Here is a 17,306-nt window from a genome sequence, read left to right as displayed (position 1 = left end):
ATTTGAAACACCCTTCTGTTATATATATATATATATTGCACTACTCTTTGTCCCTACTTTAAGGTGCAGCTTAGTCATGCTAGCTAAACCCTGCCAGGCCCTGCTTTTGAAGTTACAAGCTATTCAAATACAGGAATAATAATAATAATAATAATAATAATAATAATAATAATAATAATCTCAAAAAATTGAGGTGTGCCATTTTTTTCATCAGAAGACAACAGAAACAACGTAAGATCCAGGTTTTAAGTGGAGAGCAGCTAGACAAAAACTAGATTTTATTTTATGTTTACATTTCATTGAATTAACAGAATGCAGTTGATATGTTACACGTTGAATAGGGTGAAGACTTGAATTGGTCTCTTCTAGCTGTGTGATGCTATAATTCTGTGGATTCCCCCAAGGCATTTCAATTTTTCCTTTCTTTTGTTCTTTTTCTTTCCACCTCTTTCTCCTTTTCTTTTTTTACCCCTTTTCTTTCTTTTTTGGAGGGGGAAAAAAAGGAGAAATCTTGGGCCGGCTGAGATTTTTTTGTGTGTGTGAGCTTTTGCAGAGAGGATTAAATGCAGACACTGTATTGGTACTTTATTGAGGAGAAACGAGCCCTGGGTTTAGTCTGGAGAACAGAAAGCACAGAATGAGTGTCTGGATGTGATTGGATCCTTTTCTTTCTGTAAAAGGATGAAGACAGGATTAAAAAAAGCCCCAGCACATTGGGGGTTGATATTTTGACAGGTGATATATTTTAAATGCATTGTTGCTGGAAAGGGGAATGGCTAGGATTAACGACCCCGGCTGTTGACTGTAGTAGAGAGATGCATTTAATTAAGGGAAGAAGGAAATGGAATTAGTAGCTGATTTTGGAGGAGAGAACCCAGTGCTTTAGAAATAGCCACTGTGGGGCTGGAGAAATAGAAATGGACATAAGCAAAGACTAACAATGGTGAGGCATTTCATTCGGGAGAAGGGCAATTCAATTTGGAAGATGAAGAGCACCCTCAAAAGGTATCTTTATGTTAGCTTAAACTAGATGAATCAACGAACGGTTTGATTTTTTTCAAGGCATGGAGTTTTTTTTTTAGTAACCCCATCGTGAATATTGCTCGGGTTTTTTTGGCCTCTGTAAATAAACCAGTCTTTGCCATTTTCGAATCTTGATTTGTGCCTTAAGGCAAGGTGGGAATGTGTTTGTCCTCTGTTTCATAAATCACAGTAAAACAAGCCGGGGCTTAAGCATAATATGTCAACCTAAAATGTAACAAAAGAGAAGAAGTAAGGTTCGAGCTCCTTGAGAAATTGCCCCTTCTCCCTTGGAAGTCCTGATTCAGGTTCTTTCCTGTACTGGGAACATTTATGGTCATGTGAGAGGGAGATAAAAAGAGCTTTTGCACTTAATCGGGGGCATTTTTGTGTAGAATGCATTAGAGCTTTTCAACTTTTCTGACACTAAAACAGATGCTGAGATTGCAACGTTATTTGTTATAGCTTTCAGTGAAATTCAGGTTAGTGCTACAAATCCTTCTCTGGTTTATCCATCCAGGAAGGTGGAAAGAAAATAGAATAGAATAGAATAGAATAGAATAGAATAGAATAGAATAGAATAGAATAGAATAGAATAGAATAGAATAGAATAGAATAGAATAGAAGAATAGGATAGGATAGGATAGGATAGGATAGGATAGGATAGGATAGGATAGGATAGGATAGGATAGGGATAGGGATAGGGATAGGGATAGGGATAGGGTGGAGTGGAGTGGAGTGGAGTGGAGTGGAGTGGAGTGGAGTGGAGTGGAGTGGAGTGGAGTGGAGTGGAGTGGAATAGAATGGAATAGAATGGAATAGCATAGCATAGCATAGCATAGCATAGCATAGCATAGCATAGCATAGCATAGCATAGCATAGCATAGCATAGCATAGCATAGCATAGCATAGCATAGCATAGCAGAGGTGAGGTGAGGTGAGGTGAGGTGAGGTGAGGTGAGGTGAGATGGAAGGGACCTTGGAGGTCTTCTAGTCCAACCCCCTGCTTAGGCAGGAAACACTACACCACTTCAGACAAATGGTTATCCAACATCTTCTTAAAAACTTCCAGTGTTAGAGCATCCACAACTTCTGGAGGCAAGTTGTTCCTCTGATTAATTGTTCTGTCAGGAAATTTAGATCTTCCTCCACTAAAAGCCAACCTCCTTCAAACCATAATCATTTGCTGTGGTCAGCAGGAGGAGGAGGAGGAAGAGGCTTTAAAATTGAGGAGCAGATATGAATGACCTATGAAGATGGAAACGTTTAAGAAAAAAATCCCTAATTTCGTAGAAAGGATGGCAAAGTTTTCAACCAGGTTTCCTGGAGAGCATCATACATTGAATTGGAGCGTGTGTGCAAAATGCCAGAAAGGCTATGATAACACGATTTGAGATGCACTGCTAGAAGCCATCTTATTTTCAAACCATGTGATGACAGGATGTGGATCAGAGGATGGATTTTGCAGAGGGATTTATCGTATCCCTCCATAAAAAGGCTGGGAATTTGAGAATTAAGAGCGCCGATAAAACGAGAAGGCAAGAGGGTGGCAATAGAAAGAAGCATTATGGAAGTGCTGCTTGTGTAAAAATCTGCGATATTAGCAAGACTAACTTTATTTCTTGCTACCTCTCCCAGCCCTTGAGACCATCCTACTGTATGATTAGTAGATCTTTGGTCCATGAAATGGACTTTGAATTGCACAACATGTTGCCTGACTGCTTAATTGTCTCGCCTCATTAAATCTTCTTTAGATTTGACTGCACAGAGCAATTTATAACTAAGAGAAAGCTATGGAGAAATAAGGCCATCTCACCCTCTCAACCACAAAAATAGAACTGCGTACTAGGACAAACGCATTGTGGGATCAGCTGCAAAAAAGGAGGAAGAGCCAGTGATGACTTGATACACAATGTCATGCCTGGGAGATTCCATGGGAGTTCTGGCTGTGGAGACAGAAGGTCCAATGCTCAACGCATGATAGCTTCAAAAAGATCTAATAACCCATGGAAGATCAGCAGTCAGAAGCCCATCGGTGTGGTTCCCACTAGAGTACCTTGGACTCAATGATCCATAAGCCTCAATCGGTGTTCTTGCCTACTGAAAAAAAAAAAAACATTGCACAGTTCAAAATATCTGGAGGATGCTGGATGGAGGAGGGCTACTAGGGAAGGGAGCTCATGGTTAGTAAAACTGTATCGTGTAGGCATGGAATGAGTTGGCAGAAGCTGCTTCTGTCCTCCTCTTTCCATGTTGCATGTTGCTCTGATGGGAAAGTGATCTTACTGTCCGCAACCTGCAGGCTTCCTGAGGCTTTGTTCTGCCTAAAGAAAGAGTATTTATCTGCTGTCTACTAGGAAGCAAATCCCCTTGAGTTCAAGCAGGAATAGGGAGAGCACCTTTGGGCATTAGGTGTGATGAACATCAATAGGTCTTGCTTTGCCTCCTGTGATTTCCCCTTGGCTTAAAGGTGGAGACTCTAGAGAGGACGAGAGTCACCTGAGACCCTCCTTCTTATGTCACCACTGTTGCTCCCTTTCCTTTTTCCTAATTTGTCCTTCTCGGTCTACAAACCCAACAGGGAGAGCGTAGAAAATCTCCAAGGGTTATAACACAGAGCCTTGGTAGTACAGTGGTCTAAAGCACCCCTGTTATTAAGACCAGCTGCCTGCAATTACTGCAGGTTCGAATCTCGCCAAGGCTCAAGGTTGACTACTCAGCCTTCCATCCTTTCTAAGGTAGGTAAATTGAGGACCCAGTTTGTGGGGGCAATAAGCTGACTTTGTATAAATATACAAAAAGGATGAAGGCTATTGCTTAGCGCATTGTAAGCCGCCCTGAGTCTCCGGAGAAGGGCGGCATATAAATCAAATTAAAAAAAAAAACAACCTAAGGCTTTACTGCCGTCTGATCGCGGCAGAGACCTCACCATGCTCGGTTACCCTTCCGCCCCAACGACCCCCACAGCGGACCCCCACCCCGCCTCAATAACCTCTCTCTCTCTCTCTCTCTCCTCTTTCCAGACGGTGCGCGTCCAGGGCAATGACATTTCGCACCGGCTGCGGCTGTCGGGGGTCCGGCGGCAGGACGAGGGCATCTACGAGTGCCGGGTGTCGGACTACGGCGACGAAGACACGCAGGAGCATAAAGCCCAGGCGGCGTTGCGGGTCCTGCCGCGTTTCTCGCCTCCCGACGTGCAGGCGGCCGAAGCCGTCTCGCACATCCAGAGCAGCGGCCCGCGGAGAAGCAGCCCGCCCGGGCGAGCCACGGCCGAGCCGGGTTTGGGAGACAAGCGCCTCCTACCGGCGCAGGGTGAAACTGCCGCTGCGGCCGCCGCTTCCTCTTCCCTCTCTTCCTCCTCCTCCTCCTCTTCTTCTTCTTCCTCGGCGTCTTCAGCGTCCGCCGCCTCCGCCTCTTCCTCTTCTTCCAGCCCCGCCACCGTGGCGGCGGCGGCGGCGGCGGCGGCAGCCTCGTCGGCCTCTCCTCGGCCAGCCTCCGCGATCGTCCTCCCGCAGCAGCGAGGATCAGGTAGGTGGAGCCGCAGCGACACCCGGCGGCGCGTGGCGGAAGCGCAGGGGAGCTGTCCGTGGTGCTGAGCGCCGGCTTGATTGGGCGGCCCCGTAAGACGCGTCCAGACGCACCTTGCTCTGGCTTGTTCAGCCGGAAGACTCGCTCCTTTGCTGCTCGGTTGGAGTTCTACTTGAGCTCGTCTTTTTGTGACCCGTACAATCCTCCTTTGATGGTTCAGATGAACAGCCCTCTTGTTTTTATTTGGGATGCTCTTCTATCGAAGCACAGGGCAGGATGTGGGTTGGCTTTGCCCGCCACTTTAGGAAATGGGTTTTTGTTTTGTTTTGTTTTTTAAATTTGATTTATATGCCGCCCTTCTCCGGAGACTCAGGGCGGCTTACAATGTGCTCAGCAATAGCCTTCATCCTTTTGTATATTTATACAAAGTCAGCTTATTGCCCCCACAAACTGGGTCCTCAATTTACCTACCTTAGAAAGGATGGAAGGCTGAGTCAACCTTGAGCCTTGGCGAGATTCGAACCCTGCAGTAATTGCAGGCAGCTGGTCTTAATAACCAGCTTAATAACAGGGTGCCTTAAACCCCTGTACTACCAAGGCTCTTGGGTTAAGCTGGGAAGAAAGCAATTGACCCAAAGGTCTATGGAGATTCTCAGTCATCTGGGGCATGGTTGTCCCAAAGGTGCTTTTTCAAGAGGCAACTGGACTTTCTGGTTTTTCTTTGAAGACGTTTCACTTCTCATCCAAGAAGTTTCCTCAGCTCCTTCTATTCCTCACCATCCAGTCAGAGGTGAAGAAGCTTCTTGGATGAGAATAGCAATAATCAACCTTGAGCCGGTGGGACTTGAACTGCTGAACTGTTGGCAATCAGCAGTCAGAAGAAGAAGCCTGCAGTAGCCTGCAGTACTGCACTCTAACCACCATGCACCATGCTTTGAAGCAAAACATCTTCAAAGAAAAATGAAAGTCCAGTTGCCTCTTGAAAAGGGGCCTTTGGTACAATTGACCCAAAGTTGTCCTCTGAGTTTGGGTGGATTTGGGTGGAAGCTGGGTCTTCCATTCCAACATTGTATAACCATAGGTCACTTTGGCTCTCAGTATGAACTCAAAATATTTTCCCAATAGCTTTCCATTCAAATAGGAAGCCTTAAATAATTATCAATGCATGCTTACTACCCCAGGTTGCCTTGCACTAAATTTCAAAGAATTTAGCCTGATGAAGATAAAAAGTATTTAAACTGAAAAGGACAAAAATTGGGCACGGCTTGTGATACATTGTGTTTGAGTCATGTCCAGAAATGTTCTTTTTGAGGAGGGATGGAAATGGTTCTTTGAAGGATGAAAATATTTCTGTGATTGGGTGGTGTTTTAAGACTTCGAATATATTTCTTTCAATGAAGCTCTTACGCGATGAATATTGCCATAGAAAACCTCTTAGTTGATCCAAGAGAAAGCTTTGTATTTCTCACAGCTGGATAGTAAGTGAATGTAATGCTTTAAAAGGTCAGCTGAGTACTTGCCTCCCTAGGACTCACTATAGAAACAATATAGACTCATTGTACAAAGAAAACTATATTACAAATTATTATATAAAGCATTTCCCTAAAGCACTAATGTAGCATTAACCAGTAATGGTAATAATAGCAGAGAAGCCACTTGATTCTTTCATAGAACTTATTGGAACAGTTCTGTGGATTTATTTTCAAATATCAGCAAGATCATAATTACAGGACATCACTCTATTTGAATGTATATTCATGCAATTCCTCGGTCTTCCCCTTCCATATTTATAATACAGGTAGTCCTCGACTTACAACATTCCATGTTGCTATGTTGACAACTTGCAGTGATTCACTTTAACAATTCTGGCAAGAAAAGTCATAACATGGAGCAAAACTCACTTAACAGAAATGTTGGGCTCAGTTGTGGTCAGAAGTCGAGGACTGCCTGTCTGTATACATTATAATGAGTAATGTTATATTTTAGGCCCACTGCAAATATTGCGAGGAGGAAAATGTCCTCTTGTGAAGGCATTCAAGAGCCATGGTGGCGCAGTGGTTAGAATGCAATATTGCAGGCTCATTCTGCCGAATGCCAGCAGTTCGATCCTGACTGGCTCAAGGTTGACTCAGCCTTCCATCCTTCCGAGGTTGGTAAAATGAGGATCCAGATTTTGGGGGCAAGATGCTGATTCTGTAAACTGCTTAGAGAGGGCTATAAAGTACTGTGAAGCGGTATATAAGTCTAAGTGCTATTGCTATTACTATTCATTTAACTGTGCTTCTCGTGATCAGCATGTTTTATTTAGGGAAATAAGTTCAATTGGTCTTCAAAGAGGAGCGATTATTTATTTTGAAGTGTGATTAGGATTGGAATGTACAGTTTAGACTGGGATTTCAGAATAATAGAAGGGAAATAGGCAGAAGGTAGAAATGTTAAGAAAAGAAAACATTCTTATCCGTGACTGTGTTGGATCCATATCCTTAGCTTTTTATTATTATTATTATTATTATTATCATTATTATTATTATTATTATTATTATTATTATTATTATTATTATTATTATTTGATTTATGTGCCACCCTTCTCCGGAGACTCAGGGCAGCTTACAATGCGTTAAGCAATAGCCTTCATACTTTTGTATATTTATACAAAGTCATCTTATTGCCCCCACAAACTGGGTCCCCAATTTACCTACCTTAGAAAGGATGGAAGGCTGAGTCAACCTTGAGCCTGGTGAGATTCGAACTTGCAGTAATTGCAGACAGTTGGTGTTAATCACAATGCTATCAGTCTGCTGAGCCACCAGGCAGCTTATATGCTCTAAAAGTCAAAAGTGAGATTTGTAAGTATCAGATTATCTCTTCATTTCCCTCACTAGATGGATGTAATGTATATACTACTAAAACTTCTTGTGCCTGTTTGATTATTTGTAATCTTCAACTGGTGAAACAGTGCATCATAGGGCAGCAAATCTTGAAACAACATGCCTCAATGGGCCTAATTTACAGAATGCAACCAAAATCAAAGTTGGCAGTAAGGATTAGAAATAGCAATCGCATGACTGTGGCTGCCACCCTGAAGCCATCACACTTCTAGTGGGATAGAAATTTAGAAAAGTTGTGGATGGCTTCAATGGACAGCCACAACCACAGCGGATTGCCATTTCCAATGCTTGCTGCCAACTTGCTGCAAGGAAAGTCAATGGGGAAGCCAGCAGGAAATTGGAAGCTGCTTCCATTCCCACTGCTTTTTTTGCCTGACCTTGGTCATCTATTTAGGTATGGAAATATCTCTGAAACTATGATCCAGTGCAGTGGTGGAATTCAAATTTTTTACTACCGGTTTTGTGGGTGTGGCTTGGTTGGGCGTGGAGTGGCTTGGTGGGCGTGGCTTGGTGGGCACGGCAGGAGAAGGATACTGCAAAATTCCCATTCCCTCCTGACTCCTGGGGGAAGGATATTGCAAAATCTCCATTCCCACCCCACTCCTGGGGGAAGGATATTGCAAAATCTCCATTCCCACCCAACTCCAGGGGAAGGATACTGAAAAATCTCCATTCCCACCCCACTCCAGGGGGAAGGATATCGCAAAATTTCCATTCCCTCCCCACTCCAGGAGAAGGATACTGCAAAATCTCCATTCCCAACCCACTCCTGGGGGGAGGATATTGCAAAATCTCCATTCCCTCCCCACTCCTGGAGGAAGGATACTGCAAAATCTCCATTCCCACCCAACTCCAGGGGAAGGATACTGCAAAATCTCCATTCCCACCCCACTCCAGGGGGAAGGATACCGCAAAATTTCTATTCCCTCCCCACTCCAGGAGAAGGATACTGCAAAATCTCCATTCCCAACCCACTCCTGGGGGGAGGATACTGCAAAACCTCCATTCCCACCCCACCCCACTCTGGGGCCAGCCAGAGGTGGCATTTGCCGGTTCTCCAAACTACTCAAAATTTCCGCTACCGGTTCTCCAGAACCTGTCAGAACCTGCTGAATAGCATCCCTGATCCAGTGGATCATGTGTTATCTAGTGGTTTATAAAGGTGTCCGTTTTGTAATAGGTAGCAAGTCCTAAGAATGGAACCCACAGTCTGGGTCAGCACAAAGTGTGTAGAAGCAGAGATGGACCTTCATCTTGCAATCGAGGAACACATCTTTTTTGGGGTGGGAGGAGGAAGTTTGGAAGATAATGGTGTATACACCATAACTTACAAAGGCCTTCATGGTTTAGGCCTTTAGGACAGTTGCTCCAGATCGAATCTACCCACCCAAAAGCAATTTAGCTGGAAGAGGGTGCCGTGCATACCCACTCCCTGAGAAATCATATGTCAGGTATGAAAGTCCAGATCCACACATGAAGTTCAATTAAACTGATGTATTGCTGTAGGCTATGCACAAAAGTATTCTCAACAGTCAGCATCTGGCGAGAGTTAGATAAGGGTCAACGGCACTCAAGGATTGTTGGCTTTAGTTTGTTGTGGCTACATAGGGATTCTAGGCTGATTCCTCTTTTCACCCTGCCCCCAGGTTCTGCCACCCCTTCTCCCACCTCATGAGAGTACAGAAGTGGCCAAAATTGTGGAAACCTTTTGGGAAAAGTGTATTTTTGATGGCTAATAACACCACTTTTTTGGGGGAGTTTCAAGATAATCCTATTCCATTGCTGGAATGGCCTGGGAATAGCCCAGACCTTAAGCCACTTGAAAATCTATGGAGCCGATTAAAGAAACTTGTTAGTCAGAAGCGACCCAGCAATAAAACCCAGTTAATAGAAGCAATCATTCAATCTTGGTTTCACATTAGAACAGCTGCAGAACTAAAAGACTTGGTTCACTCCATGGGAAGACATTGTAAGGCCGTCATTCATGCTAAGTATTAACTGACATGGTGATAATTTTTGTACATCTTATTTTTTCTGTGGTGATAATTTTTGTATATCTCGTTTATTCTAATGGTGATAATTTTTGTACATCTTATTTTTTCTGTGGTGATAATTTTTGTATATCTCATTTTTTTCTATGGTGATAATTTTTGTATATCTCGTTTTTTCTACGTGTTTCATTTTTCTTCTTTATACTGTAACTGCTGTTCTAATAGCAAATCCTTCATAAGAGTTATTGCATTACATTCTTGATTAAATTATCTTTCCATTGATATATAATTTTATGGTACTACTCCCCCCAAAAAGCGGTGTTATTAGCTAGTTTTAGAAAATACACTTTTCCCAAAAGGCTTCCACAATTTTGGCTGCTATTATAGGATAGCAAGAGGATAGCTCCCTTTCTTTGCAATGCTCAGCCTTCCCAAGTCTAAATGAGCCCACCATTTTATCATTCCAAAAAAGAATGTGGTAGCTGTTCTATTTTGCAAATACAGTAAATGTGATGTGTTTTTTTTTTAATCTGGCCCTCTGACCTGTATTTATTTAGAATATCGTAAGCCACCTAGAATCTAGTAAGTAGTGTATAACGAGGCTGGTTACAAATAAATAAATCTGTAAAATAAAAGTAAACAATTAGAAACACCTTACACACACACACACACACACACACACACACACAAAACCTTACATTTTTGGCAGTCTAGCTTAACCTGGGGATGCCAAGTATTAAAAGTTGAAGTTTTTAATATCCAAAGTAAAAGTGTTTTTTTTTTTCCTTATGGTTTTTCTCCTCTGCTTTTTTTATTTTTCCATCCGATTTCCAAGTCATCCATTTCCCAAGACAGATCTGCCGTTTCAATACTATGAGGGATGGATATGCATGACTGGCAATTCTGGAAGATGTTTCTATCAAATAGAAATACAGTGAGCACTTGAAAAATAGGAGCCACGCACATAATATAAGAGCGAGTTGCGGTGGAAGAGCGGAAGTAGGATTTTTCAGTAACTTGACAGACTGCTGACACAACCATAAATATAATACCTCCATTGGAAAAAATATTTATAAAAATTGAAATAGAATCCTCAATATATTGTAGGTGTCATCACAGGCACCACAATACGATTGCCAGGATGATCTAGATTTAATCATTTGCATCTTGGAACATATGGAACATTGTTCCTATCAATTGCATAATAATGTTATGACAGGCATGGTGTCAATTGCCTCCTCTGGAAGTATCCTTGCTTTCCAGGATCAAATATTAGAATGACAGAATGACAGAGTTGGAAAGTACCTTGGAGACCTTCTAGTCCAGCCCGCCGGTCAAGCAGGAAACCCTATACCAATTCAGGCAAATGGTTGTCCAATTTCTTCTTGAAAATTTCCAGTGATGGAGCATCTCAGAACTTCTGGAGGCAAGTCGTTTCACTGGTTAATTGTTCTATCTGTCTGGAAATTTCTCCTTAGTTCTTTGTTGGTTCTCTCCTCGATTCATTTTCATCCATCGTTTCTCGTCCTGCCTTCTGGTGCTTTGGAGAATAAGTTGGCTCCCTCTTCTTTGTGGCAACCTCTTATATTCCAGATGAGTAGCAAAATTCAAGAAACTCTTTGAAGGCAGGATCCAGGGACTTTTTGGATGCTTTGGTTCAGCCTTCAGATGTTCAATATGGCACATGAAGATTCCAACTCAGCTGGCAGCCAAGAAGTGTTTGTCTGCTAGGAAAGTTTCCTTGGTGTATAAGGTCTTGATTCACCTGCAGCCCTTTTGGCTAGATAATTTCTGATGGCTTCTGGATGGAGCTGAAGAGGTGTGTTCTGAAGACGTAGCATAAATACCTACCGTTCATAGCAGATGGTGCAATACAGGGCCTTGAGATTTCACTGGTGCATCTTGATTACCTTGTTTCTGACTTTTTGTTCCCAAATTCTGAAGCCATGCTTCTTACTCAGAAAATGTATCCACCAGCTGTTTCTCAAACTGTAATTAGGAAGTCTCTGATGGCTGTTTATTCCACAACAGTGGAAAGTCCCAAAGAAAATAAACTCCATATTGGCTGTTGATATTAGTCCTAGCCAAGATAAGACATGCAGAAGATGCCTTCTGGAAAATCTGAAAGCACAGGGTGAAGAACACTTGATCCTAGAAGTAACCTGGGTTCAAACTCTATGCAAAAAAAAAGATGCTGAGACCATTAAAAGTGTACAGAAAAGAGCAACAAAGACGATAAAGAGGATGAAGGCTAAATCATATCATGAATGGTTGAGAAAACCAGATGGGTCTAGCCCAGTGATGGTGAACCTTTTCAGCACCGAGTGCCAAAAAGGGAGCACACGCGCATATCTGGGCCACAACCCGGAAGAGGAGCTGCCCAGGGTGAATGCGCGCGCCTGAAAATGAACTTCCTGTTTCAGCTACTGAACTTCCTGTTTCAGCTACTGAACTTCCTGTTTCAGCCAGCTACTCTTCTGTGTTTCTGGCATGCATGTGCATGCTGGCACATATGCTCACACAGGAAAATGGAAGACCAGCTCTTCCAGTCTCCGCCACTGCCGCATGCAAAAAGGCCAGCTGATTGTCGTGTGCACATGCGCAGCAGAAACCCGGAAGAGGAACAGGCGACGCTGCACGTGCCAGGCGACATGGCTCCACGTGCCACTTCGGGCACACATGCCATAGGTTCGCCATCATGTGTCTAGCCTATTGAAGAAAAGGGTCAGGGCTGACAAGATAGCAGCTTTCCAGGACTTGAGGGACTGTCACGAAGAAGAGGGGGCTGACTTATTCTCCAAAGCACCAGAGGGAAGGACAAGAATTCACAGGTGGACGATCATTAAAGACAGACCCAACCTGAAGGATTTTCTGACTGTGAGAACAGTTAATCAATGGAAAGCTTGCCTCCTGGAGTTGTGGGTGCTCCATCACTGGAGGCTTTCAAGAGACCGGACAACCATTTGACTGTGATGGTATAAGGGAGAGGTGTCCAACTCAAGGCCCACCGACCAGATGTGGCCCATGGAGTGCTTAGATCTGGTCCTCGGGGCCACCCTAGAAACAGCAAAGGACCAGCCCGTGGTGCCTCTGCCAGTGAAAATAGAGCTCCCATTTTCGCTGGGCAGAGGAGTCCAGGAAGCCATCACAGCCAAAAACGGGGCCCAGGGGAGCCACACGCATCCCCTACCACCTGCAGCTCCGTTTTCGCTGGCAGAGGGCTAGCAAAACAAACTAAAAACAAATCAAAAGGAGAAATGTTTCCCCTTTTGCAAGAAGGGACAGGAAAAGGAGAAAGGGAAAGAGGAAAGACAAAGAAAAAGATGGGAAGATGGGAAGAGAGCAAGGAAGGAAAAATAAGGAAAGAGGGGAAGGAAGGAAGGAAGGAAAGAAGGAAGGAAGGAGGAAGGAAGGAAGGAAGGAGGAAGGAAGGAAGGAAGGAAGGAAGGAAGGAAGGAAGGAAGGAAGGAAGGAAGGAAGGAAGGAGGTTATAACGAGAGTGAGGGAGGGTCAGAGGGAAGTCCTGTCTTAGCACTTGGCCACCACAGGGCCCCTGACATCAAACTGACCACGCTCATCCTACCCCACACCTACCCCAGCCACACTCACCCCGGCCCCCTGAGGTCAAACACAACCCCGGTGAGGCCCTCAATGAGATAGAGTTTGACACCCCTGGTATAAGGTCTAAGAGCCGAGGTGGCGCAGTGGTTAGAGTGCAGTACTGCAGCTACTTCAGCTGACTGCTAGTTCAGCAGATCAGCGGATCAAATCTCACCGGCTCAAGGTTGACTCAGCCTTCCATCCTTCCGAGGTGGGTAAAACGAGGACCCTGATTGTTGGGGGCAATAGGCTATTTAGTATACTGTCTTTGGTGTAAGCCGCCCAGAGTCCTCGGAGAGTGGGCGGCATAGAAATATGACTAATAAAATAAATATAATAAAAAGGTCTCCTGCCTTGAGCAGGGGTTTGGATTACAAGACCTTCTAAATCCCTTCCAGCCCCGTGATTCTAAATTCTGTGTTTCAGAAAGCAAGCAACCATTTCCAGCCCAGAGATTATTAGGCAGGACCCAGAAGTAACATTGACAGTCTGCCTTGCCTTACATACATTATGTATGCAAAACATACATTATTTTTCACGAGCAAGAGGAATCATCTTGAAGTCACAGTGACTATTTTGCCTTGCTTGTATCCTCCTCCGGCTATTTCCCCACGAAATGTACCTTAATTGGAGTACTTCTTAACAGGGTGGGTCATTATAAGCTTTCAGTAAATTATTAAAGGGCTGATAATAACAGTAAACTCCATCTTCCTCCACAACTGATTAATTTATGCAGAGTGCTTGTGGGTTACATATATAGTACATGTGCCTTAATGAAACAGCCAAATTGTAATCGGCGGAGAGCCACGTTAACCGTTAACAGATGGGCACAAACATTTGCAGCAAAAATAGCAAGTGAGGGTAATATTTTCTGCCCAGATAATTTCATTTTAGCTAATGTATCCGTTGCACTGTTTTCTATCTCTGGTAGATTTTATGTCTGGGGGGAAAAAAGGACACAGTATTAATACAAAGTCTGGGTTGGGCCAAAACTGAAGCCACCAATGGCAGATAAGATATTTGGGACCCAAAGCACATCACCTGCAAGAGGTGAAGGTACCTTAGATGAGATATTAAGTTCCATTGTGATGTACAGGTAGTCCTCGGCTTACGTCCACAATAGAGTCCAAAAATTATGTTGCTAAAGCAGGACGTTTGTTAAGTGCGTTTTGCCCCATTTTACGACCTTTTTTGCCACGGTTGTTAAGCGAATGACTACAATTTGTTAAGTTAGTAACACAGCTGTTAAATGAATCTGACTTCCCCATTGAGTCTGCTTGTCAGAGGGTCAGAAAAGGGAACCACATGATCCCGGGATATTTCAACCGTCATAAATATGAGTTATTTGTCAAATTTTGACCACGTGACCATGGGGAGGCTACCACGATTCTTAAGTGTGAAAACTGATCATGAGGCCACTTTTTTCAGTGTTGTCGTAACTTCGAATTGTCACTAAACGAACAGTTGTAAGTTGAGGACTTTCTGTAACTGACCTCAAGGTGCTTCTGAAAGCAGCCCGAGCTAGAGATCTTTGTTTGGTAATGGTCTTGATGGTCCATCATAAACGCTACTCTGATGTAAATCTAAGAAATAAAAGGTGACGAAGTGGTGGCTCAGAGCAAGAAGGGTTTTCATGGGACTGCCTGAAAGAAGAGGGAGTCAAGTTATTCTCCAAAGCACCTGAGGGCAGGACAAGAAGCGATGGGTGGAAGCTAATCAAGGAGAGAAGCAACTTAGAACTAAGGAGAAAATTCCTGACACTTAGAACAATTGATCAGTGGAACAACTTGCCTCCAGAAGTTGCGAATGCTCCAACACTGGAAGTTTTTAAGAAGAGATTGGACAACCATTTGTCTGAACCCTTAGACAGGGTTTCCTGTCTAAGCAGGGGGTTGGACTAGAAGACCTCCAAGGTCCCTTCCAACTCTTCTATTCTATTTATTCTACCCAACCCTACCCTACCCTACCCTACCCTATTCTACTCTACTCTACTCTACTCTACTCTACTCTACTCTACTCTACTCTACTCTACTCTACTCTATTCTATTCTTGAAGGCAAGTCTATGTGTCCCATGATAATGTTGCAGGATTCAATCTGGGTCGGTCACCGGGATCAGAGGTTTAGTCTTCTGAGCTTTCAGACTTGTGCTGGAACCCAACCTCAGGGAACTTCTCTCTACCAGAATGGGTGCTTTGGGGTATTCTATGCATAGAACCCCAATCAACGACTAAAAAGCCACACTCAACGAGGCACCGTATAAATACCACACAGAGAATATACTCCAAAGCACACACTCTGCTAGAGAGAAGTTCCCCAAGGATGGGCTCCAGCACTTGTCCGAAATATTGAAAGATCAAAACTCTGGTCCCGGTGACTGACCCAGATTGGATCCTGCAAGAAGGATTTTACTTCAAATGTCTGTTTAATCATGAAGCTTCCTGAATATCTTTGATTCGGTAGCTATTTGTCATGATTTGAAAGGATAGTTCATCAGGACAGCAATTAGAATATAATTATCTCTTCAGAGATATGCATGAGTCGGTGTAACATCATTATTTCTGGAAGAGCCTGCATTTCCAGAAACTCTTCAGCTTATGATACATTAGCATCATTTGGTACACATATTGTTTCTTTGGTAAACGCTAAAGTGCAGTGAGCACCTCTGGAATTATTTGATTTAGCAAATAGATCTATCTATCCCTTTTTCCCCCTGGGGTTAGTAGAATGTATGCAGTTGGCAGCGAGTCCATGAATAATGTATTTAGAAGGCAGTTGCACAATAAATATATGCCCAGAATTCAATTCATTAAATGTTTTAATGCATTTATCCAAGATGGGTTTCATTACCTAGATTCAACCCAGCTTTTATTACTTGTATGGATTTTGAAAAGAAAATATTTACTACCCTTTAGATGGGAAGCACTGATTGATGGCATAAATGTATCCCTGGAATCTACTGTTTTTGTTTTTTTTTGAAAAGAGCAACCATTGAATGCAGGGATGGGATTCAAAAATTTTAGCAACCGGTTGCTGGGTGGGCGTGGCCATGCTGGGTGTGGTCTATTCGGCCTCCTGCACCACAGTGGGGGGGGCAGCATTTTCGCCCTCCCTAAACTCCAGAGTTTAGTTTATTTGATTTGTTTATTTGATTTGTATTTGATTTGTATACCGCCCTACTCCCGAAGGACTCAGGGCGGTGAACAGCCAACAATAAAATACATAGATACACAAAATTTAAAAACTAGATAAAATCAAATTAAATCATTTTGGCCCAGACAGATTAAAACACCCCAATAATTTAAAAACAGATTAAAATTTAGATATTTAAAAAGGGAAGCTCCAGAGGTTTTTCTCGAGCCTCCAGGAGGGTGAAAATGGCCACCCCAGGCTCTGGAGGCCCTCTGGAGGCCAGAAACGGGCCTGTTTCCAGACTTCTGGGAGGCCCTCCCAGAGCCTCCATGTGGGCCCTGCACTTACCTGGCATCCAAAACGGGCTGCGTGGAGACTCCAGGGAGAGGTGGGGCGGGGTGGGCAGCAGTGGTGGGTTGCTCCCGGTTCTGTCCAGTTCTTTAGAAGTGGTAGTAAAAGCAGCGGGAGGCTCCGCCCACCCACCCAGATATCATAATTGACAATCTGCGCATGCGCAGAAGCGTGCACGCACGCTCCCATTGCGAACCAGTAGTAAAGATAAGTAGAACCCACCCCTGGTGGGCAGGGCCAGCCAGTCCTTACAACTACCGGTTCGACGAACCAGATGTAAAATTAGCAGCCGGTCCGAACCAGCTGAATCCCACCTCTGCTTGAATGTGAGATTTGCAATGTGTTTTACCAGTTTTTGCCACTTACTTCTGGTTTCCAGCCAAAGACAACCCATTGGGGAAAATGGGTCCGCTTAATAACTGCCACATTTACTTAATAACTATTGTTAAAAATAGCTGTAACTGCAAAGCTGGTCCTATTGTACCTATTTATGACTCCAAACAACTCATAACTGTAATTTCTGGGCTCAATTACCTCATAAATCAAGGATTGCCTGTACATCAGTGGTGAAATCCAAATTTTGTTACTACTGGTTCTGTGGGCATGGCTTGGTGGGTGTGGAGTGGCTTGGTGGGCATGGCAGTGGAAGGATACTGCAAAATCCCCATTCCCTCCCCACTCCTGGGGGAAGGATATTGCGAAATCTCCATTCCCACCCCACTCTGGGGCCAGCCAGAGGTGGCATTTGCCGGTTCTCCAAACTACTCAAAATTTCCGCTACCAGTTTTCCAAACTATT

At 43.7% G+C, this 17,306-nt stretch overlaps 1 protein-coding gene across 1 annotated transcript in view; it reads left to right on the top strand.

The window, feature by feature from the left end:
* Positions 1–17,306, top strand: part of VSTM2B (V-set and transmembrane domain containing 2B) — a 52,666-nt gene that overhangs the window by 12,043 nt on the left and 23,317 nt on the right. Inside the window, exon 3 of the mRNA XM_070953098.1 lies at positions 4,044–4,548. Coding sequence (XP_070809199.1) covers positions 4,044–4,548 — 505 coding nt within the window. The remainder of the gene's footprint in view (positions 1–4,043; positions 4,549–17,306) is intronic.

Source organism: Pituophis catenifer, unplaced genomic scaffold, assembly GCF_029215685.1.
Source record: "Pituophis catenifer annectens isolate HBS135680 unplaced genomic scaffold, rPitCat1.0.hap2 SCAF_13, whole genome shotgun sequence".
NCBI lineage: Eukaryota > Metazoa > Chordata > Lepidosauria > Squamata > Colubridae > Pituophis > Pituophis catenifer.
This window is presented reverse-complemented; position numbering and strand designations above follow the sequence as displayed.